At 51.1% G+C, this 23,230-nt stretch overlaps 1 protein-coding gene across 2 annotated transcripts; it reads right to left on the bottom strand.

Moving 5' to 3' along the window:
• Positions 1 to 2,833: 2,833 nt before the first annotated feature.
• On the bottom strand, positions 2,834 to 8,718 carry IRF1 (interferon regulatory factor 1). Of its 2 annotated transcripts, none has more exons than XM_042881610.1 (10): positions 8,612 to 8,718; positions 7,646 to 7,737; positions 6,684 to 6,783; positions 6,332 to 6,508; positions 6,049 to 6,098; positions 5,778 to 5,913; positions 5,457 to 5,582; positions 4,952 to 4,995; positions 4,216 to 4,336; positions 2,834 to 3,806 (listed from the first exon to the last, which is right to left on the bottom strand). In XM_042881610.1, exons 2-10 carry the CDS (start codon positions 7,730 to 7,732, stop codon positions 3,709 to 3,711), a joined length of 939 nt encoding a protein of 312 aa, XP_042737544.1. In that variant the 5' UTR covers positions 7,733 to 7,737; positions 8,612 to 8,718; the 3' UTR covers positions 2,834 to 3,708. The 2 variants fall into 2 exon arrangements, with proteins under 2 accessions (XP_042737544.1, XP_042737545.1); XM_042881611.1 differs by lacking the exon at positions 8,612 to 8,718 and adding an exon at positions 7,968 to 8,024.
• Positions 8,719 to 23,230: the final 14,512 nt, after the last annotated feature.

Genomic DNA, 23,230 nt, shown 5'->3' with positions numbered 1-23,230 from the left:
CAAACAGGTGCATGGAATTATTGCTTCTGCGGCCCTGAAGGTCAGTTGGCAGCAGCAGAGGTGCTCTGCACGCTGGAAGCAGGATGGTGTGGCAGTAAACCTGTGGGAGCTGCTGCTGTGGGGCTGTTTCTGTGACTCTCATTATATTGTCAGTAGGCTCAGTCCTTAATGCTCTAAAATTAAGATGAGTTTTGCTGTTGTTTCAAGATCAGCTTTACATTTGCATGTTAGCTGCCAACTGAGCTGACTTGGGTGCGGCGCGAGCAACCAGCAGCCTGCAAGTGTCAGCTCTGCTCATCTCCCAAATGAGTGCCAACTGTGCAATGGCTCTGCTTTGTTTTCCAACCATGGAGAGGTGATCTCTGGTTATTTGCCAAACAGTGGCACAGCCCGCGTTTCTTTCTCATGGTCACACCAGGTTCAGAGCACAGGACAGAGCCATGTACATAACGAGCTGTGGAAGAAGCATTGCACTGTGCTGCTTTGTTGGGTTGGGCATGGGGAGCTCCTGCAGCAACCTGCTGTGCTGCTGTGTGAGTGCATCTCCAGCTGAACACTGCTGAGTGCACACTGAAGTTGTAAACCAGACCCAGGAGCACCAGCTGAAGCTTACCGTGCATCTGAAAAGCTCGTTTAGGACAGGCAAGTTGAAAATAATCCAATGTCAAGGGTTTAAAATGATTTTAATAGAATGCTCTGTGCAGGATTACCTTCAGGAGATTGTGTTCCTCCAGGTATAGGCAGCCTGCACTGCTCCTTAGCTTGCATCTGGAGTCCCTTCTGCACAGCCCACTGCCCCAGGTGGCAGCAGCCCAGCTTCTGCACATCATCACACTCCTGCTCCAGGCACTCCTCTGTCTTTTTCTGAGCAACAACCAAAACAAACAACTTCAAACTTGGCAGCTTGTCACCCAAGTGCCCACAATGATAAATTCTGCCTTGTCATGGAGCTTCACTCAGTCAGATACACTTGGTTGGCGAAACAGCTGCTGGCAGCAAGTGTGCACCTCCATGGCCTGATAAGAGGCACTGTGTGTGTGGCTCTTGGCTGAGGGGATGGCTCTGCTCCTTCTGGCCTAAAATCTTGGTCAGCCCTCTAATCTGTGCTGTATTGGGTGCTGCTCCTTTGTGTCAGAGCATAGCTGTGAAAAACCCGTAATGCATCAATGGGCAAATGAATCCACATGTTATTTTGGGCGCTGTTTGCATCACAGAAAGTTTCCCTTCTCCCTCCCCAGTGTCACAGTTGTTCCTGAGCAAACCCCATTTCCTCTTGTGTTGGTGAGCACAGAATGGTTTTGCCATCCAGCTGTAGGAAAAGGGCTCCAAATGAGAACAACTACAGGAGATGGAGCACAGGGCCTGAAAGGCTGAGAGATGATGGCCCTATAGTGCCAGAGGAGAGTCATGTTGGATAGTGATAGCAATTTCTCCTTGGAAAGAGTGGTCAGCACTGGCACATCTGGCCAGGGAGTGGGGAGTTACCATCCCTGGAGGTGCTTCAGAATGTGGGGATGTGGAACTGGGGATGTGGTCAGTGGGCATGGTGGGCTGGGCAGGGGTTGGGCTTGGGGATCTGAGAGGTCTTTTCCAATCTGAATGATTCTATGATCCCAGGGGTGATATCTCAGTCCATAGGCGCTGGCTCTGAGAACTGCCACCACCAGCTTCCTACGGCCCCAAATTCCCCTATAAGCCCCACATCTGCTGTCTGTGTGGGACCCTTGGAACAGCAGAGCCTGTGACAAAGGCAGTCGGAAATGTGTGCCTGGTTCCAGCAATCTGGGTTGAGTCTTCCCCTCCCAGCACCTGATGTTCCCCTCAGGCTGCCTTCCCTTCTGCTTGCTCAAAGTTCTCCCCAAAGGTTATATTTGCACAGCTCTGAAACAAGATCTAAACAGACTGAAGCACTGAGCTGCTTGCTCTGGACTTCCCAAGCTTGGTGAGCTGCCCAGGAGCACAGCCCGTCCCCCACAGCTTCCCTTGGGCACCTGCCAGCTGTCCAGATGCTTTTTTGGTGCTTTCTTCCCTTTGGCTGTGAGTAGGGCTGTGTGCTGAAGGCTGTTGATAGAGAGCTTCGCTGGGAGCTGTAGCCAGTAGAACTCATGTTAAGAGCAGCAAGAGCAGCCCATTTCCATGCTGGGTGACCCCCAGATGGTAAGGGATGGTGCTGCTCTGTAGATAGGGTGCTGGTAGGGATGTTTGTGGTACTTCGTCATTTCCAATGGCCTGTCCTTCCTTGACCTAGAGGCAGCGAATCTCACTGGCCCTGTGCATCCCTAGCAGTTCTCTTGCTCCTGTTTCCCTCTGGTACCAGGCTCAGAAGGAGCAGGGCTGCACTGCTCACTGCAGGGCTTTCTGTGCAGCAGCAGATTCCCATGCTAGCAGCTGAGCACACATTGCATCAGCCAGCCTGGGCGATGCTCTGACATGTCACACGAGCCTGAAAGTCTAGCAAATGACCAAAATACACAGCGAAAAAGTAAACTCTCTTTCCCCTTCCCTTCCAGACTGTCTGTGCTTTCATTTTGGGCAGCACTAACTCAGCTCGAGCTTCCTTAGCTCAGGAGCTGCCAGCTGGCAGACGCTGCTGGCTCGTGCATCTGATGACAGCAGGGCACACCGACTCCACGCCTGCACCTGGGCCATGCAGGGCTCCTCCCATCAGCGCACTGGGATGAGGAGGGAAACACGTGCTCTTAGATTCCCTGGGTTTTCATGACTCCTGTGAATAACCCCCCTCGCTGCCTCTCCCCAGCACATCTGTTAGGGTGTTTTCATGGAATCTGGAATGCATCCTCCCCGAGCTCTCCAATGAGGAAAAGTAAACATGTTGTATATAAAACACTTTTATTACAACAAATATACAACGCTTTATATACAAAAATAAAATGTACAATAAAATAAGTCTATGGCATCTTAGTGATTTGTTTTCTATGCATTATGCATGGACTAGAAGCTCCTCCGTCCTGCTTCTGTGTGTGCCCTTACTTGAGGCAGCTGCAGCTCGCTGGGTGCAGAACTGCAGGATCTGCTGGCAGGAGGAGTTTTAGAACAGAGCTCTGAAAGGCATTGCATAAATAAAAGTTCTGCCCTCGTCAGTGCAAAATTCTATGATGCGGCTGCTCCTCGACTGTTCGGTGGGAAGGGACGCGGCGTGCCTACGACAGATAACAGCCTATGAGCGAGCCTGGGTAAGTGTGCTAAATGGAAGCAAAGCCTAAACTGAATTTTCACATTTTATTGGTCAGAACTATTTACATGAGTTGGAAAGGTCTGATCTGAACTTGAACTATGTGCTGGAGCAAATGGAAGGAGAGGGCCAATTAGTGCAGTTTCTCTGACTAAGTGTAACGAGAGTCATTAAGCTCATCACGTCAGCAGTGTTGCACAAGTGAGCAGCAACCAACAGAGACCCATTGCACTGTCTCCTAAGCACCCCATGAGTAAAGTGCTGGGTGCTGGGGATGCAGGACCTCCTGGCCCGCAGTATGAGCATCACCCTGGGAGCACAGCATCGGTGCCCCATGCGTGAGATGGGCTCCTCTGCTTCTCATGGAGATTTTCTTGCTTTTTTAGGCCTAAAACTGAAACGGAATAAAACGGCTTCTTTCCTCTTCCAGTCAGTAACAAGCGACTTCTGCCATTCCCTTCAGGTCTCTAAGAGTCTCTACAGAACTGCAGTTCATGGGCTGGGAAGCCAAGGGTTTACAGGCTGCAGGAGATGGCCTGCATGGGTCTGACGGTGTCCAGCCAGGAGAAGTCCAGGCTGCTCTTCTGGTCCAGCATGTGGAACTCCAACTCCCCTGCACAGAGAGACACAGAAATGAGCACAGAACAGAGGGAGCATGAGAACCAATGGATGGCAATGTATCAGCAAAGGAAACCACCCTCAGAGGTGAGCAAATGCCTTTGTTTCACAATTTGCTGCAATACTCCAAACGCTCGCTAATTAAGCTCTCCACTTTAAGCTATTGCTAGTAGAAAACCTTGTTATGTTGCTAGGAAAACTGAAGCACAGATCTATATCGTGCTTCTACTGGAGGCTCTTTTTATCTTAACAAATTCCCTATGGACTCCCAACAGGCTAATTAGAGGAATTCACACTTTCCCGTGTCATGAGATTCCAGTTTCTCCCTCCCGGTTCAAGGAGTGCCTTGATGAAGGCCCTCTCCTGTACCTCCCCCCAGCCCATAATGGCACAAGGCTCTGTACCTGAAGACATGTCGATCTCGCAGCCAAACGTGCTGCACATGGTCTGCGTGCCCGGCTCGTTGGTGAAGAAGCCCTTCCCCTCAACACTGGTTGTGTGCCAGTCCTGGGTGGGTTCGAATGGCTGTAAGGCAGTAAGGAGATGGTAAAAAGCCTGAGAGGGAGAGGGGTAGGGGAAACATGGGTCCTCATGCACCGAGTAAATCCTCATCTAGCTAGAAGAGGGGGCAAACAGAGCAAAAAAGAAGGTTTTGTTAAGATAATGCTAATTATACAAAACTCATCTCACTCCTCGTTTAATGGAAGTTAATGCACAGCAGGGAGGGTGGGAGCACCTTCCATCAACAAACCCCATCTCCTTATCAGTGGGATGAGTGCCCCATGTCTGGGGACGGAGATTAAAAGCCAAACATGAGGCAGAGGGATGGGCAAAATAAATAAGTCTTTCTAGAGAACTCGAAGGCCTCATGGGCTCTGATACAGCAAGCTTTGCTTCTAGCAGTACTCAACAGCTTTCACCAGCTTCTACGTAAGGCATCTCAAGTTTGTGCTTGCAGAATCACCTCTTTTTTATCAATCATTTTTTCAGGCTTCCTCATTTAATGAGGGTTTTGGATTACAGGAAGTATGTGTTCAGCTCACATGGGGTTATCTATGGGTTAGGAAGCTACTGCTCTTCTTTCCTTGGTGCAAACAGCAATTTTGGACAACTTCAGCTGAAAAGAAGGGCTGTTTTTACCTTCATCATGTGTGGTTTCATTTCATCCTCATCTTCATCCGCAACTGTTTTGTAATCACATTTAAAAAAAAAAGAGATCTGAATGTCAGTTTTTCTCACGAAGCAGCCGCCGTCCTTCTGCTTCCTCACCACCACTGCACATCCCTGTCTCACACCAGCAGCACGCTGAGGTTTCCCAGCCCCTGCTCAGATGGGAGCACTTCTCCACAGGCTTAGAGCCCTTTGCAGGCAGTGGGGATGGGATCCCACTGTGCCCCACATGTGCTACTGAGGAGATGCTCACAGCTTGAGGTCCAGAAGCAGCTCCACAGCCCAAACTCTGACAGCACACCCCAGCTCCTCTCTACCCTGGCTGTGTTGTAGCTCTAGAAACCCAAATCCATCTGACAGAAGCTGCTTTTCCTACAGAGCAGCTCCTGCTTAGCACCATGGCACCCTTGCCTCCATCCTGCCATAGCACCAGGAGAGTGCTGAGAAAACGAGGTGGGCAGGAAGCAACACCAACCTTCTGAGGACGAACCCAGAGGGGACACCTGGAGCTGGTAGAGGTCGTTGGTGCTGTCAGCCATGGCGATTTCATTCGACATCCTCCAGTCAGTCAGGGAGCCGCTCACCTCGCAGGACGAGAGGTCTGGGGATGCACAGGGAGGGCTGCTCAGAGCAGATCCCACCGCAGCACGTGGCACTCAGCACAGACCCCCCTTACGTCCCCCTCTTCCTCCTCCTCCCCCCTGCACAGCCCTCAGGCAGCTCTGTCTCTTGGTGACACCGCTGTGGCTTTAGCACCAGCAGCACTTTTCTCTCTGCTCGGAGCTGAAGCTCTCACCTAAGGTGATGGACGTGTTCTCCACCTCCACTTCCTGCCCTGTGTAGTCGTGAGCAGTGTAGCTGCTGTGGTCATCGGGCAGAGGGGTGCTGGTTAGTCGTTCTGCTGACTCCTCCGTCCTCATATCCTCGTGCAGCTACAAAAATAAGAACAAAGCATGATAGGTTGTCTAAGAACTCACAGGTTCCCATACGAAAGAAATTAAGCTTGAAAACCACCAAAAAAAAAAAAAAAACCTTCAGCTCCTTCAGCTGCCTCTGCAGATGCGTACCTTTCTCTTGCTCTTGTTTCTTGCTTCCCTTGAAGACTTTGACTTCCTTTCTGTTAAATAGAAATAAGACAAATGTGAGCACGGCTGCAGGGCTGCTGAGCAGCTCCACCACTGCTGCCCAGCTGACCCCAGGGCATCCCCCTGTGCTTTTGTTTGGGACAAAATGAGCTGTTTGTCTAAACCATCAGCAGCAAGCCCAGCAGCCCCAGGGCTGCCTGCAGGTCTGTGGGATGCTGCCTAAGCAGAGCGGGAAATCTAAGCAGTGCTTAAGCTGAGGGCTTACCCTTCTTCTGGTCCTTTGTCAGGGGTGGGAGCATCCTGTACACACGGACAGCACTGGAGCCTTTGTTGATGCTTTTGTCCTTCACTTCTTCAATGTCGGGCAGTGAATTCATGGCGCAGCGGAAGTTTGCCTTCCAGGTTTTTGGGTCAGGGTCCTTCTCACCTACTTTATATCTTCCTGTTAAGAAGAGATGGGATGAATGTTGAGTGTTTTCATCTCAGTGATAGTTCTTCACCCCAGAAAAGTTCTTTCTCTGTGTCCTCTGACATGTAACACCTGAGGTGTAAGCCGGGACAGGAATGATAACACTGGAGATGTTCACATGAGCGGGGGGACTGAAGCCAGCACACACCTGTATGGATGGCCCAGCTCCGGAAGAGGCAGGCGTCCTTCTCTATGTCCCAGCCATGCTTAGCTGCATGTTTCCATGGGATCTGAAATATCATCTTATCCTGAAATTAAACCAACAGAAATCTGAATTAAAAAAAAAAAACAAAGCATCACATGCCAGATTGCAATGATGGCTTTAAGCAAAGAATTTCCTCAGCAGCACCTCAGAAACTTTGAAACCCTCTCCTCACATCCTCATTTAAGAACTGCTGGTCCACCTGTGGGGTTTGGGAAAGCTCTGTGCAGTGGTACAGCAGCAATGAACAGCCTCAGCTCAAGCCCAGAACCACTGCAACATGTTGCACCTCATCTGCTAGTGTAACATTTTCCATGTATGCCTGGATACAGAATCCCTTGAAAGGCTACCAGTGAGACCCTGCATGAATCCCACCAAAACCATGCCCTAGCTTAAGTGGTGCCTCGGGATGGATTGGAAGCTTCAGAGACAGAAATCTGACTCAGTAAGCCTGGTGATCCCATTCCTGTGGGACAGCAACAGAGATGTGCTTCCCAACGCCAACCTGAGATGAACTGAGAGTTTATTTTAGGTCAGAGATAAAGATTTCTGTCCTGTGGGGGGAGGCGTAGGAGTAGCTACTGAGCTGGGACAGAAGGTGGCCTGGCTCCAGTAAGCACCAAGAGATGAGTTTTCTTGGTTCTCAGTCAAGTTCAAACTGCATTTATTATTACTCATAGGAGAGTTGTCAAGAAAAACATTGAAATCCTGCATTCTGTACCAACCTGAGCCACCTTTCCTGAAAATGAAGTTTTCTTTTAAAAATAAAAAGTTTTTTAAAAACTTATTCATTTTCTTCTTTCCTTTATGATCTTGACTCATGTTTAATATCAACTAAAACCAAGCTTGGTTAATGATACGGTAATAATAATAACGATGCAGCAATAATAGTAAAAAGGATGGCTCACCTTGTTGATCCAGATCAGCCCCGGTATTTGATTGGAATTAATCTGCATTTCCAACCAGGGTCTCATGCGCATCCTTGAGACGGGCATGTTTCCTGCGGGGGACACACGGGGTCAGCTGAAACCTCTCCTCTCCTACCCCAACCACCCCGCACTGCCCCCATCTCCCAGCTCTCTCAGCGACCACAGCCGCGTTTAGATTCTTTTGCTCCGTTTCAGAGCCTTCTGCCCTGAGTCCCGCAGCATGACGAGGTCCTGCTGCGGGAGGGGGGCAAAGCAAGCAGCGAGGACCCCCGCGCCACCCCTCTGTGCGGCCACCCGGTACCTCTCTGCACGGCCTCTCGCTCCAAGTTCGCTTCCTGCGCCGAGCGAAGCGGCGATTCCGCCGTACCTCCCCGGCCCCCCCCCCCGGGGGGCGGGGGGGGGGGGGCCCCCCCCCCCCCCCCCCGCTCCGCTCTGCCCCTCTCGGAGCTTCCTGTTTGCGCTGCCCGAGGACAGCCGCTCCCGAACAATAGGGCTGCGGCTTTCCCAAGCAACGAGACAACGGCTCGCAAAGTTCTCGGAGCCGGGAGAGAGGGCAGACGGCGCCGAGTCGAGCCGGGCCAGGGTGTGTGCGGCCCGGCAGGGCGCAACCCCAGAATCCAGCGCTGGCTCCTGATGAGCAACAAAGCCACGGCCGCGCCCAGACGTCGCCGTCCCCTTAGGGCGCGGAGGATGTCCCGTCCCGTCCCGTCCTGTCCGTGTTGTGGGTGCGGGGCCGCAGCCCCCGAAGGATGCCCGGTGACCCTCGAAGGCTGCAGCATGACGGGCGCAGCGGCACCTGAGACACCCCAAAAGCACCTCAGCATAACTCAGGCTGGCGGTGTCTCCGCTTGGCGAGCCGAGCCGAGCCGGACCGGACCGAGCTGAGCCGTGTCCCCTTGAGAACGCATGCAGCCAAAGCAGGGGGCGGAGAACGCCGAGACCCACCTCGCCGTGAGATCCTGTGCTGTGCTGAGCTGCGACGAGATGCGACGAGATGAGCCGAGTGGAGCCGTCCGTGCTCGACGGCCGCCGAGCCACTTCTGCCGCCCGCGGGTCGCGCCCTCGGGTATAACGCGGTGGCCGGGATTCCCCGCCGCCCGGGCTCGGCAGCGGCTCCACCAATCAGCGCCGCCGCTGGAGGACGGTCGCGCCGCTGATTGGTCTCTGCATCCGGCATCATTTCGGGGAAATCAGGCTGTTGTAGCACCAGCGGAGCGGGGGGAGCACCGCCCCCCCCCGGCACGGCACGGCAGCGACATGGCGATGGGACAGGGATGAGACGGCGATGGGACAAGGATGAGACGGCGATGGGACGGCTCTGCACGTCCTGCGGCTCCGCGGGCACGGTTCTCGGCCCCACCGAGGGCTGCCTCTGCATGACAAAAGGGACTCAGCCCACAAACATTCGGTGTTTGCCCTCCTCCCCTCCCCCGTTCTGTGTTTTCACCCCTGACCCCGGGTGGGGGCAGGTGAGCTGCAGCACAGGACCTCTGACCCCACAGCGATCCCAAAATGCGCACCCGCGGACCCGCCGGCTCGGTGCAGCACAAGTAAAGGAGGAAAGGAAGTGGAAAAAAAATAAGGGTCAGAATGGGGCTATTTTTAGTGCAGTGGGAATTGGCCAGCACTCAGCTGCACTTAGGGAATGTACTGGGAGGGTCAGTCACTGCATCCAACGTGCACAGCACCCCGAGGACCACGGCACCCCAAAGCAGCACGATAGCACTGCTGAGAGCTGCATGGAGGGTCCGTGCTGCATCCTTGTGTGTTCTGTGCCAGCAGTTCCCAGAAAGGGACTTGGAGGATGTGGAAGAATAGGAACCATGGGGATGGGTGGCAGGAAGGTCGATAAAAAAGGAAATAAAAGAAATGAAAATGATAAGCCGTGTTCCTGTGTTTATATTTCCATGCCCACTGTCGGCTTCCAGCAATACACATAAGCAGAGCTGCACTCCTACCCAGTAAGCACACGACTGATAGACACAGGCATACAGTGAAGATCCCTGAGCGTAGCACAGTGCTGCCAGACCTTTGAACAGCCCAGAACCCACCATCCTGCTGGGCAGTGCTGCTGCATGCATTGGTTTGAAGTCTCAGGCACTGGACTTGGGGCTGCTCAGCCCAGTGCTGGTGGTACCGGCGCCCTCCTGCAGTCATGCAGCTCCCAGCTGAGCTCCATTTGCTTGAATGTAGGTGCTGGACACTCCCAGTCAGTCTGATTTCCCATCACCATAATGGCACGCGTTGTGCAATACCTTGCAGCTAGTTGTATGTTTCTGATCATCTGTCTTCTGGGTAAATGGCTGAAGAGGTTGGGGCAATGAAGGCATTCTGTAAAGCCTGGCAATGCTTTTTTCTCCCACCTTCCCCAGTCAGGGCTGTGATGTGCTGGGCTGCTTTGAAATACCCTTGGATGGCAGTAGATTGGAGTTGTGGTTTTACCCACTGCCTTAAATGAGCAGAATATTGCAACACTTAAAGGGCTGTCCCACCTTCTGGCTTGCCTGGCTCAAGTTGAGTGAAGCAGAATTGTTTTTGGATGCGTATAAAATATACAATCAATGTACCTAAGTAACAAAGCCTTCCCTTCCCTCTCCTCTCCTCTCCTCTCCTCTCCTCCCCTCTCCTCCCCTCTCCTCCCCTCTCCTCCCCTCTCCTCTTCTCCTCTCCTCTCTTCTCCTCTCCTCTCCTCTCCTCTCCTCCCCCCCCCCCCCCCCCCCCCCCCCCTTCCTTCCGTTTTTTTTTTTTTTTTTTATTATTATTATTTTTTAAAAAAAGATAGCAGAACAACAGAACCATAAAAGAGTTGGGCTGGACATGTGGGAATGCTTTCAGGGCCGGGATGGAGTCATGTGCAATGGGAAGAGACAGCCTGGACAAACAGTGTCACACTGCTGCGCTCCACCTCCACTGCTGTTATGTTTGTTTGTTTTCAACAAGAAAATTAAAGAGAAATCAAGCCCAAACTTGGATTTCGTGCAGAACTCTCACCCCTGGAAGTGCCGCATGTTTTTTGCCCACTCATTTTTTCGCTGTCTCGGTAGTACCTTCAGGTTTTGCCTTTGTGCAGGGTGAGGCAGGGCTCCTGGTGAGCTTTCAGTGTCAATAAAGATAGAAGGCATCAGGTAAATCAAACACAGGAGGAGGCAGAGAGGCACGCGGCCGAGGCAGGGCAGCACAAGGCCATTTCCAGCTCATGGGCTCCGAGCTGCCTCATGCTGACCCGCGGGCATGAAGTACCCTGCACTCAGGAGTGCTTGAAGGTAGCGAAAGGAACTCGAAAAAGAGATGGCAGAAGGTACGTGAGGTTCCAACACCAATGCCATCGCAATAAAGAAGTCACAGCATCTCTTACACAACGTAAATATTGGCAAGGCAGGTCACGCCGTGGTTCTTTCAAGCTCCAGCCTCCCCTGGTCTGTTGCTCAGCCCTCAGCTGGCTTCACACCAGAATGATCCTGAGCTTCTTGGGCCAATGTGCTGACGATTATATATGGAAGATGTGTCAGAGATACCTCAGTGACCTCATTTTGAGTGGCAACTTAATTGATCCGTGACTTCTGCACCACAGTGCCACTCCAGCTATTTTTAGTGCTTATCGCTGGCAGCAACTGGCATCAACAAGGCATCAAATAAATACACCCAGCACAGAAACGCAGCTCTAACTCTGCATCTCCACTGCTTTCTGCAGGTATAAACCCACACAGATCACTCCTGGTGAAAGCCCACTGACCTTTCTATGCTGGTTATGCCCTATCTGCACAGCTAGTTGGTGCTGGGGGAGTGCCCTCCCCAGGCTGGGATGCAGCCTGCTTGTTTGCTGCTTTCTTATCTCTCAGCAGAAACAAGGAACTGACAGCTCACCTCTGGCAGTGGAGCTGTGTCAGGCTCACACAGAGCTCACAGAGCCATTCTGTGCCACCACGCCAAGGGACATCAGCTGCTCGCAGTGCCTGCATGCCTGCTGCAGGAAGGCATGCGTGTGGAGGTGGGGTGTGCTCGTACAAAACACAGACAGTGAATAATGCACTTCAAGAGGCAAACAAACACCAGGGAAGCGTTTTGCTCCACCCAGCTGTCACCTGTAGGGAGCTGCCACTGCTCCCAGCTCTGTGGTGTGGGGTCCCCCGGACTCCATCTGGATGCAGGCTGCTCCCAACCCCTGCCCTGCAACCCCCACTGCCCTCTTCCTCATATCGCCCCGCGATTCGCTGACGGTATTAACAGTAAACTGAGACATAAGGAAAAAGATCACCAGAAGTGTTTCATCACATCTGCCCAATGCAGGGCGACCCCAAGTCCCGATTTGTTTCCCTGATCCACAGGAAGTTTTTCCATGTCATTTGTACTTAAAACCTAACCAAATCCCCAGGCGGTGTTCCACGAGTGCTGCGTGTTATCCTGAGATGGACACAGCTCTGTCTGTAACCAGATGCTCCTGGGAAGCTCCGCACTCCATGTGACACCAAAAAGCACCATCTACATGGGATCGGCTGGGAGAACACAGAAGCAGAGGATCATGGATTTGACCAAATGGTGTTGATGTAGCACTTTGTTGCCCATCTTTGCCCCTCGGGTCAGTTAAGCTGCTATATAAGGCAGACCAAGATGGTTTCATTCTGGTGCTGTGTAAAACAAAGCATGCTGGCTGGCACTGGGCTGCGTGCATTGAATCGGGGGTGAGGAAAGGGTTCCAGTCCTACAGATGCTTGGGTATCACAGCTCTGCTGGGAGAGCACGACTGCAGGGCAGAGCAGACGGGATGCAGTGTGGCTTCAAGGTGGGGAAGAGCAGGAGCATGGTGAGAGTCAGCCCTTATCTGCTTCCCCGCCGTGCCACCCGCTTCCTTCCAGAGATGCACTGTCACCCCCCGCCCTCTCCAGTACTCAGCAGCCTCTCCAGGCCAAGCACCACACATGGTAGTTCCTCCTCACCACCAGTGCCAGGTTCCAGTCTCTCCCCATGCTGCCTGGTGCCCTTGCAGGCTGTCCTGTAAACCTCCCCTCCCCTTCCCCACTCCTTCCCTTCACTGCCTGCCTCCCCTCTCCCTCTGCAAACTGCTCTCATCCACGTCCTTTCTCATTCTCTTCCCTGCTCCCCTTCCACCCTTTCCCTATTAAACTCTGAAACAAGGAATCTGCTTTGCACCGGATCACCTGGGCACATGGAATAGCTGCAGAGCCCACCCCATCCCCTGGGAAGCCCAGAGCCCCAGCAGTGAGCACCCAACCGCCGGCTCCTGGGGCACTGCGTGTGGCTCTGAGCAGCACTGGGCAGGGAGGGGTTAACAGCAAGCGGGTGCAGGGTGCAGGCTGAGCCCTGGCTACAAAAGCAAACACCAAAAAAAGCAGCTTCTCCTGTGCCTGCAACCTTGGGAGTACAGTGCTCGCTGCAAGCTCTTTCCATTTCTTATAAATGGCTCTCTTACAAAAAGGAAGTCTGGCTGAAGCACACGCAGGGCAAAATGTGAAAATTGTTGACGCTGTGCCCAGTGAGGTAATGCTCACAGGCGCTCTGATTCTCAGGCTGCAATAAATACATCCTGGGATGGGCTGCCTGCAGCTTCCTGGAATCCAAAATCTCTATCTCAGGACAAGAAATCAGTGCAGTTCTCCTTACTGATGACACAGCCAATTTTTCAGACCAAACCAACACGAGATTCTATGCTCAGGTTTGTGGGAGAAAAAGGAAATTCTGAGAATTTCACCCATGCTTCCTGAATTTCCCCACTCCCTGCTTTTCTCTGAACCTCACAGAAGATGGCTTTTCCACAAAATGTTTGCAGGGCAAAGCTCAGTTTGCAGTGGAGTGGATCCCATGTGCTACAGCTGTGCATTTGCCTAATGAGGGCCAGAGTTGCAGCTGCCCAGACCTCCCTGCCAGGGGTGGGCATGGGGCACCTGGGGGTCTTTCCCTGTAGAGCACTGATGCAAGCAGGGCTGGTAGCAGCAGAACATAGGAGCTGTACTATAGGGGCTGCCACCCCATGCCCAGGTTGGGGGCTGCTGGCTTTCACCCCCTGTTCCCACCCCACACCTCGTCCTGCAGCTCTGCAGAAAGACTCATCACAAAGTGGAAGATGCACTGCAGGACCTGTAAGCATTTCACCCTCTGCTCTGCCTTGGGGAAGGAATGAATGGCGATCATTTTATTTTCAAACCTCCATCCTCTCATATTGCAAAGAGGCTACCAAAGAAAAGAAACTCTTGCTGTTGCCTTGTAGGGCTCATCCAGTTGGCACAGTGCAAGCTGTGGGGCAGAGAAGTGAAGGTTGGAATGCACTGGGGTTGTGCTCTGTGCTCAACTCCAGGGGAGGAAACTCCTGCAGAGTGGAAGCCCAGCCCGACTGCCAGGCTGCTTAGGGGCATTGGGTTTGCACTGGGATCCTCGGGGAATAACGGCAGTGAAGACTGAAAATAATACATGGCTAGCATCAGATGTTCAGATATCTGAGCATTCTTCCTTATTTTTATGGTCAGTTACTTGCTAGCTGTTAACTTGATGCAGACTTTTCTGTCCAGCTGAAGTCCAAAGGAGTGACCAGCAGCTTTACTTGATAACAGTGCATTTTTCATGGGTTGTGCAGAAAAGAGTCATCCCTGGAGGTCCTGGAGTCTACAGCAGGGCTCAGCCCAGGCCTGTGGGTTACACCCCACTGTGCTGAGCCAGCCCAGCTCCAGCTGTGTGCCAGGAAGGGAAAGGCTGAGCTCAGTGTCCTGCCGAACCCCACAGAGCTCTACTGGGGGGCTCAGCAGCTGGGCTCATCCGCATGCTTTTCCCCACAGGGAAATGGGGGCACTCCTGAGCAGTGCCTGGAGGGATCTCCAGGGATCAGGGCACTGTGCAAGGAGCATCCAACCCACGCAGGTCTCTGCTCAGACAGCTTCACCTTCCAGCATCGCGCAGGTGTGATTTCTTGTGAGAAAGACCTAACGATGTAGGTCGCTCTGAAAGTAATGCCTCCTGTCTATTGCCACGGAAAGATCAACAGATACAAAGAGCACAATAACACTATTTGACAGAGCAAATTCTCAGCTACAAAACACTGTTTTTCAGCATAGCCGCCACCATTCGCTATGTTTTTTCACCAGTGATGGATAAGAACCTGCACAGTGTGCTCATACAGATCTGCCCCAGCAGAGGTGCCTCACAATCACCACTGCTGCAATGCACCCCACACTGTGCTCACATCCACTCTTTGGTCAGCGAATGTCAGTGGGTGGGAAGATTCAACCCCTACTGCTGTACCATCAATGTCCTCCTCTGTCATTGCAGGCCAACAGAATAAAATAGGAAACATTAATTTTGGAGCAGCCCTCTGCATCTATCTACCCACCCATGTGTGTATTTGTATCTATAACAGCAATTACTCTGTAATCACTGGAGACCAACGCACCAACTGCCCTTCTTTGGCCAAAGTCTGGGAGCAGCATGGCGGCCACAGGCAGCACAGTGTCACCCCCACCTCTCTCAGGATCCACAGAGGGCAAAGAACCCAGTGCCTGTTTGCCACCTGAGTCACCCGTGGGTGCGTGACATCCCCGATCTGCTGGTGGCCATTCTCTCAGCACAGAACCGCTGACGGATGGGGCAGGAATGCAGAAGTCACCCTTTGGCACGCTGCACTTCGGGGTGATCAGGGCAAGCGTGGGTGCCATCCGCAGCCCCAGCGCGACGCCAGCTGTCACACCCCAGACGGCAGGCATCCAGCGGAGCTTTCCTCCGTGCATCCCCCGGCAAGACTATCATTCTATTAATTGTATTCTATTACCGTTATGTTATTAATTATGTTATTAATTATTTTATTAATCTCTTTTTTTTTTTTTTTTTTTTTTTTTTTGGCGAAGAAACAACCCGCCCTTTGGCTCCCGGACGGGCCGCTGCGTAGCTCCGCTCCTCCCGCCCCACCGCCGCCCCGCGCCGCCCCCGCCGCCGAGTTTCGCTTCCCTGCGGGAGCGGCTCCGAGCGCTTCCGGGAATCGGCGGTACCGCGCGCCGCCGCGGGGGGGCGCTATAACACGCGGCGGGACCGGGCCGGGGGAATCCCAGGCGTGAGTCAGGGGCCGGGAGCGGCCGGACTGCGGGGCTGCGGGGCTGCCCTCCGCCCGCCGGGAAAACCCGCGCGGAGAGAAAAGCACCGGGGCAATGAGAGCGGTGTGTGCAGCCCCGGGGCGTAGTGCCGCCGCCCCCGGAGCAATGCCTCACAAAAAGAACAACGAAAAACCCCAAACGCTGCGCCCTTTGGCTCGCGTGGCGCAGGATTTCGCCCGTGGATGCGCGGATGAGGAGCGGGTTTTTATGGTTATCATCCACACACGCTCTGCGTGCGGTATTTATTCGCACAGATCGTTTGTCTTGCGCATCTCTGCCGTTATTTCACGGTGATAAACGGGCGGGTTTAGCAGAGCAGGGCCACCCCCGGGTCGTGAGCCGCACTTTGATGAGGCAAAACAAGCCGTTAATTCTGAATTGCTCCTCTGCAGGACGCTCTCTCCGCATGTTGCCACTAGGGGGAGGGGGAGGGGGGGTCTCACCCGTTCAAAATAGGTTCATAGCAAGCTGGTGCAAAGCTCCATAGACAAGCGCTGGGCGCCTTCAGTCCAAGCCACGAGAGCAGTGCCGCCCTGTGCAGCCTTCCTCGGCAGCCTGCACTGCTCTGCTGAATGTCTGGCTCCAGATTGCACTGCTAAACACATCACGGGCACCACAGTGCCCACAGGGTACGTGCCACAGCTTTAATGTCGGTCAGCGAACAGTGCCTTGGGCACAAGCCATGATCTTCAGTCAGAGCCATGGCTGAGTGCATCAGAGACACAAGCGGGGATGCACCTGGAAGGTGAGACCAACATTCCCAGTCTGGTGTCATGCAGAAAACGCGGCCCAGGTGTTGCTGAGTCAGAGCTGGGCCCAGCCTGATGCGGGGATGCTCCTGCCTGCCCACAACCAGCCACCACCCACAGGTTTCTGCTCTGACTGCTCCATTGCCCTCGCTTGGAAGATTTTGCATCTCAGCTTCTCTTGGCAAGGATTTGCCTCCATGTTTTGTGGGGAGAAAGCACACACCAGAGCTGTGCCTTGTTAGCTGTATTCTGTAAGCCCTGGCTGTGCATTGGGAAGGGCTGAGGGGGACCTCCATGCATAGAGAATAACAGGGCTTTTAAAGTCCTGATTTCATAGGCAGCTGCCTCGCTTACAGGAGAAATAATCACAGGAATAATAACAACGTGAAGAAATATACAGCTGCTCTCTGGAAATGAGTAATACATTGTTACCAGGGTCTATTAAAATGTAATAGTTACTGCGATTCAACTTCTAATAAGTAAAATAGCATTTATTTAGTGCTAGAAGAAGTGATTGGTTTGGAGGTATCTTAGAGGTATTTAAAGCCCAGCTGGAATCATTCACATCTGATGTAGGTGGGTGAGGAGATGTGTTGGGGTAGCATGGCTGCAGCCTGGCTTCTGGGTGAAGCTGAGAGTTATTTTTAAATTGAAAAGTCCTTTTTTTGGTGATCCTGAAGTCATCCTGCTGGGCCCATTTAACTGGTGGGGGGTGGATGAATTTCTTTGTTGTAGGCAGTTTTATCACAGCCGTCTCACTTCTCCTTCAGTGCTCGGTTATTCCTGGTTGTCTTCTCGTGGTGTTGGTTTTTTTTTATTTGGTAAAACAGGAGAGTGCTGAGGCTTTTTCTTCATCCTTTGACCCCTTCCAAAGTGCACACACTGCTCTCAGTGACAGCTGACCCAGGATTTTGGCAGTAAGTATCTGTGTGTGTGTGCTGAGCTCTTGTTGTGTTGAGATGGCATCAGTAGGCACGTGCTTGCTGGGACCAAATACACGTGTTCCCTAAGCATGTCCCTGTATTGCTGGGCTCTGGGCTGGCAGCCCCTCCTCCTAGCACAGCATCAGTGGGGCGAGGGATAACAAAATATAAAATAAGGGCTGGCTGTGTGAGGGTGTGGATGAGCAGTGCCTGTTCTGTGCTGGCATAACACAAGGTGCAGTGAGAGCTCTGATTGTGATGAGGGCGAGAGGTGATGGGTTCACATTGTGCCCTGGGAAGTTCAAGTTGGATGTTTGTTAGATTTACCCAAGTGTGGAAGTGGCTCAGAGGGGATTTGTGTGTGTGTGTGAGTGTGTGTGTGTTAGGGGGGAGGGGGAGAAAATAAAATGAGGGGAAAAGAAAGGCAGAGATGCATTTATTCCCTCTGTGAAAAGTGGTAGAAATACAAAACATTTATTTTCTCCAAAATACACATATCTTAAAAAAAAAAAAGCAATATAATTTAATTGTCACTATATGAACAAACTCAGAATGATCAAAGCATTCCCATCCTCACCACCAGCTTCAGGAAACACGTGCTGTCTCAAAGAGGCCCATACCTGGCTCATTTAATCTTCAATAGCCCAATCTCCCCTGATCTGCAAAAGCTGCAGGTGAAGGAGAACGCTGGGCCGTTTCTCAGTGCTTAGGAAAGGCTGTGACCAGGCTGCAAAGCATGAGTACGGTGTTCTCCTACTGCTTGCCAGTGGGGGGTGTACGAATATGCATAGCAGTGCTCCTGCAGGGCATGGAATGCAGAACTTTACGTGAAGATGAATTTGCAGTTCATCCTCACCTGCCTTCAAAGCAGTGGCAAAGCCAGTTCTGAACTTAAGGAAGTTTTGCAGGTATAATTACACTGATTAATCCCCTGTTATAATGTCGAGATTCTCCCAATACCAATTCCCTGAAGAAAATTAACTATTCTAGCAACATCAGTTGTGTGTTGGTCTGTAAGTGGGTTCTTGCTCTTCTGAAAGTGCTATCAAGAGTAACACCCATGTGGGACCCAGTTCTGTTGAGGTTATGTGATACCAGCAAATGTTTCCAGCAGAAATTTGGCCTTAAACCTGAAAACATGTGGCTCCTGTGGTAAGAATTTGTGCTGTCCCCTCCTGGAACGGGGGGACCTGGTCTTACAGAAAGGCAAAGAAAACACCCATCCCACATCCCAGCGCACTGCTTGGACTCGTGGAGCAAGGGGTGATGTCTGAGCATCCATCTGTACCCACCCTTACTGTGGGTGTTTTGGTATCAATGTGAGCTTTGCACGTGAAACCAGGAGGCTTTGGGATTAGCCCATATTTCCCCATACCCTGCTCTGTTTGCTTCACCAGCGAGCATTTGCAATTTCATCTACAGGTACAAATGGCTTTTTGTGGTCGATGCTTTGTGAGATTCCATTCTGAACGTGAGCCAGCACAGTGCTGCTGGGTGGAAGAGGTAACCTTTGCAATTTGAACATAAAGAATTAAAACAAGCACACTTTTTTGCTGCTTGTTTAAGCCTACGGTGACTCTGGGAAGTTGTAATTACTCTTTTGCACCTCTTGATAATTTTCGGAGGAATGTTCTCAGTTTTTCTATGAATCTCTTCACATTCTTTCTTTCTGTGTCACATTCGCCCTGAAAAGTTAGCAAAGAAAGTGAAATTACGCGGTGTTTGACCATCATGTTTTTTCACCCTGAAATCATTTTATAAACCACGTTTTCATTAAGATTTAAATAAGCCAAGTGTGGCAATGAATCATCATTTTAGAGGTTAAACCTCAGAAGTGCAGAGCCAGGAGAACAATGCCAGGATTTCTTCTTCCATGTGCTGAATGAATCCATTGCAAAAGTGAATCCCCCTTCTGCAGCCATAAGGGCGCAGTTATGAACCATGGACTGTGCTGCACAGATCTCTGCTGCACGATCTCTGATAGACAAGAGATGGATCCCTACCTCTCTTGCCAGCTTTGCTGCGAGAGATGGCCTCAGTTCGTCAAAACTTTGGAAAAAAGTGCTGAATCTCTTCATCTCAGGATTATTTTTCAACAGTTCGGTTCCTTCAAACAATGTTTTGATGCAGCTTTCGTCCTAGGATGGAGGAAATACCAAAACCGAGAAACAAATTCATCACTATGAACTGCAATTAGTTTGATTAAACTCACTTTGATTGACATCCAGCTGGCTGGGTGACAAAAACGTGGTATTCCTGACTTGTCAAACTCTTGTTTGCAAATGACTTTAGGTGAGTGCACCCAACTGATGCTCATTTTTTCTTTGCTGCATGATAGCTTTTGTTTTGCCTGGATGGAGCACTGGATTCGTGCATAGCACAGCCCCTGCTCTTACTGCAGCCTGAAGAGCAGTTTGAGCTCTTACATCTGCTCTTCCAGCTGATCATTTCTTTTTCTGGCCCCAGGAGCTGCGAGTTTGGAACATGAGAGAAAGAGTTGAAATGAACCCAAAGCTCTCTTGTCTTTAACCCCACCATATCTGCATGCCCAGAGAGCAGTAAGCATGGCTGCATGGTGCTGCAGAGCTGGTCCTGCAGCCAGGGAGGTGCTGGGGTATGAGTGGAGCGTGGAGAGGCAATGGCTGCACCGTCTGGCATGGAGACATCAGTGAAACATACAGGGGAGGAAAGGAGGAGGAGCAGGCGCTGCTGTCAGAAGCAGGAGCAGAGAGAAGTGTAACAGGAGGAGAAAGTGAGGAAAATGAAGCAAAAATCAGCTCTGGGTGGAAGAAACCAATCCCCTGAGGTGTGGTCTCGTGCTGTGCCCTCCTGGATACTCCATGGCCATGAGGACCTTGTGCCCTCACTGGGGAAGATGTGAGCTTCGATCGTGTAGCAGAACAGGGAGAAGTGATGGAGCTGGGAGCTTTGCACCTGATTTGCAAGGTAATGGGTTGAGTTTATAAATGAAAAATGAGTTCTGTAGCTAGCTGACGTCAGGAATGTGAATTATTCTGCTCTCACAGTAAGTCAGTTGCTTGGGTTGTATTGTCACAAATACACATCTGGCGGTGATGCACCTGAAGAGCTCCCTGCTGGAATGTGGTTTCCCATTAGAACCGCTTTTCCAACCGTATAATGAAGTTCTTTTGTGGTGTCGGCTTGCAGGAAAAGTTGCCAGAGAGGGAACGTGGATCTTTCTGAGCTGCTGAGGAACTTCTGGAGATGCAAAAGGAGCCAGAAAATGTGTGGAGAGGGATTTGGTGCCCTGTTAAGACAGACCTCTTTCACCCATCAGTGAGTGACTTGCTCTCGGGGCAGAAAGCACTGCTCAGATGCAATGCAATAATGCAGCTCTGCCTTCACACAGCCCTGAGATCCCTTGGCTGACAGCAAAAGCAGAAAAAGACATTCCTGAAAGTGGTTTGATGCAAGCAGAGCATTCATGCAGGCAGCAAGAAGGACAAGCAAAAGGTACAAGTGAGTTCATTCTTCGTCCCTTCCTAATGTCCCCTGTTTCAAGAGTTAAAGCAGAACATCCCTCTGTGTGCTCTGCAGAGGTTTTAGAAAACCACAGAAGGAGAACAGTTACTGCATTACTGTCCTTGGCCACTTCAGCATCACAGTGTGTCTTTGCTTGACTCAAATTTGATTGTTTGAGATAATCTGTTGATAACGTTGAATAACGTATAATAGCTTAATTTTCAAACTATTTGTTCTTAGATACAGGTGGAGTAGATTAGGAGATCATTCAGAAAACTTTTGAGATAAATTTCCACTTACATCTGAAGAAACTGGAGTTTCAATCCTCAGATTCTGGAAGAAAAAGAAATTAAGCATTTCAAATATCACCATCTTTAACATGAACAAAAATAAGGTATGGCATAAAGCGATGGCTTGGCTTTCAATAAAAGCTAAATGTTCACAGAACTATTCAATATACCTGCATATCCAACCACTGAATAGAAGTAGAAAATGGAATTTACCAGCATGTCCACTGACTGATAGATTTCTTGTAGCCATGTCTGAAGCTCAGCCAGGTTGCTTTGCAGAGGAGTGGCAAAGGCGCCCGCAGTGAGAAGCAGAAGGTACAGATGGGTCCTCATGGTCCTGATGTGCTCAGAGAACCTGGGGGTGCTTCTGGAGCCTCTATCATTGCATGGCCTCTCTACAGGGAAATAAATAGTTTGGGTTGATGTTAAGAAAAAAAAAAAAAAAAAGGCCATTTGTTGAAACTTTCTGGAAACTCTGTGATTAATTTTTGGGTATACTCCTTACCCAGTCAGCATTTCCATAGAAGTAGGTAATAAGGAGACAAGGATGTGGCCTCTTTCTACTAGAATCAGCAATGCTCAGGATGACCCAGAGTGTAGCCAGCCAGCTTTTATTCTCACTACACTTCTCTGGAAATGGGAGCCTGATAACTGCATGTGATCATCTGATAGATGATGTGAAAGATGAAGCCTCAGAGCAAAAACAACTGCGGAGAACGTGCGGACTAATGTCTGGAAAGGAAACCATGTTTCTGTAATACCTCTGATAACATTTGATCAAATCTCAGATATTCCTTTAGGATGAAATAGCTTGCATCAGCAGGTGGTGATGGTGCACAGAGCAGGAAATGTGTCGATGTGGCACTTAAGGGCATGGTCAGAGGTCATGGTGGAGCCAGGCTCCGGCTCCTTTCCTCCCTCATCTTTCCAATGAGGATGGTGACAGCTCTTAGTGCCATCCATGGGGTCTGGGGCAGATGGCAGTGATGTGGCAGAGCTGGCTGGAGTCCCCACGCTGTGAGCATGGGGCAGACCCTGGGAGGGATGAGCGGTGAGATGGCAAAACATGCCCAGTGCTGGATAGTGAGATGTGGGAATCTAAGAGGAGCCCGAGGGCAGGGTGATGGCATGTGTAAGGAACTGTGCTGAGTCCTTCCCCACCCTGTCAGGAAGTGTGAGCAAGATGTGTGAGGAGATTATGGGGCTTCTTTGTTTTCTAATCCATATTCATAATGGGGCAGCTTTTTACTTCTATAACCTCACGCATGGATTATCAGGATTATATATATGGATTATTATGCTTCCTCAGTGAGTGCTGTGTCAATGCATTTTCTCTGTGTGGTTCTCAGCATCCCATCAGCGACTCAGAATTCAGTCTCAGATGAGCTGAGAAATTTTGTAAAAACTGCAATTGGCCCGAAGGGCGTGAGATAAATCTTTATCTTAGGTAGAATGCATTTCTGTAGTATTCTGTGGAAGTGACAGCATTCTGGAAACGCCCCATACTGTGTCCAAGCAGCTTTTGAGAACAGCTCTAGCTGTGCCAGGGAGGGGACCAGGGCCAGAGCTATAGGGGTGCAGTGTGTTCTGGGTGCCCTGCAGGGCTGCTGTACAGCTGGCACTTAGGGCTTCACCAAATGCACTGTAAACGTGTGAAGGATGGAACCGGATGGACTAACAGAGGATTTCACTTTCCCTGTTTAGGTGTGGAATCACCAAAGTTAGACAAGACCTCTCAGATCCCCAAGTCCAACCCCAGCCCACCCCACCATGCCCACTGACCGTGTCCATCACAGCCACAGCTCCATGTTCTGGAGCGCCTCCCCCATCCCTTGGGCATCCCTGTGCCACTGTCTGTCTGCTTTGTTGGAGAAGAGATGTTTCCTAATTTTTCCACACAAAGAGATGCACAGCAAGGAGAGCCAGGCTTTACCAGTCCCTGGAGTGGTGTGACAGGCATTGCTCTGGAAGAAAAGAGAAAACGTTGGCCAGGTGACCATTATTTGTGGCCTACTGTTACCCCTTGTGA

Source organism: Lagopus leucura, unplaced genomic scaffold (assembly GCF_019238085.1).
Source record: "Lagopus leucura isolate 7727_CA_CO unplaced genomic scaffold, USGS_WTPT01 Super-Scaffold_100030, whole genome shotgun sequence".
Lineage (NCBI taxonomy): Eukaryota > Metazoa > Chordata > Aves > Galliformes > Phasianidae > Lagopus > Lagopus leucura.
The sequence above is the reverse complement of the archived record's forward strand: the minus strand, read 5'-3'. Positions and strand labels throughout refer to the sequence as shown.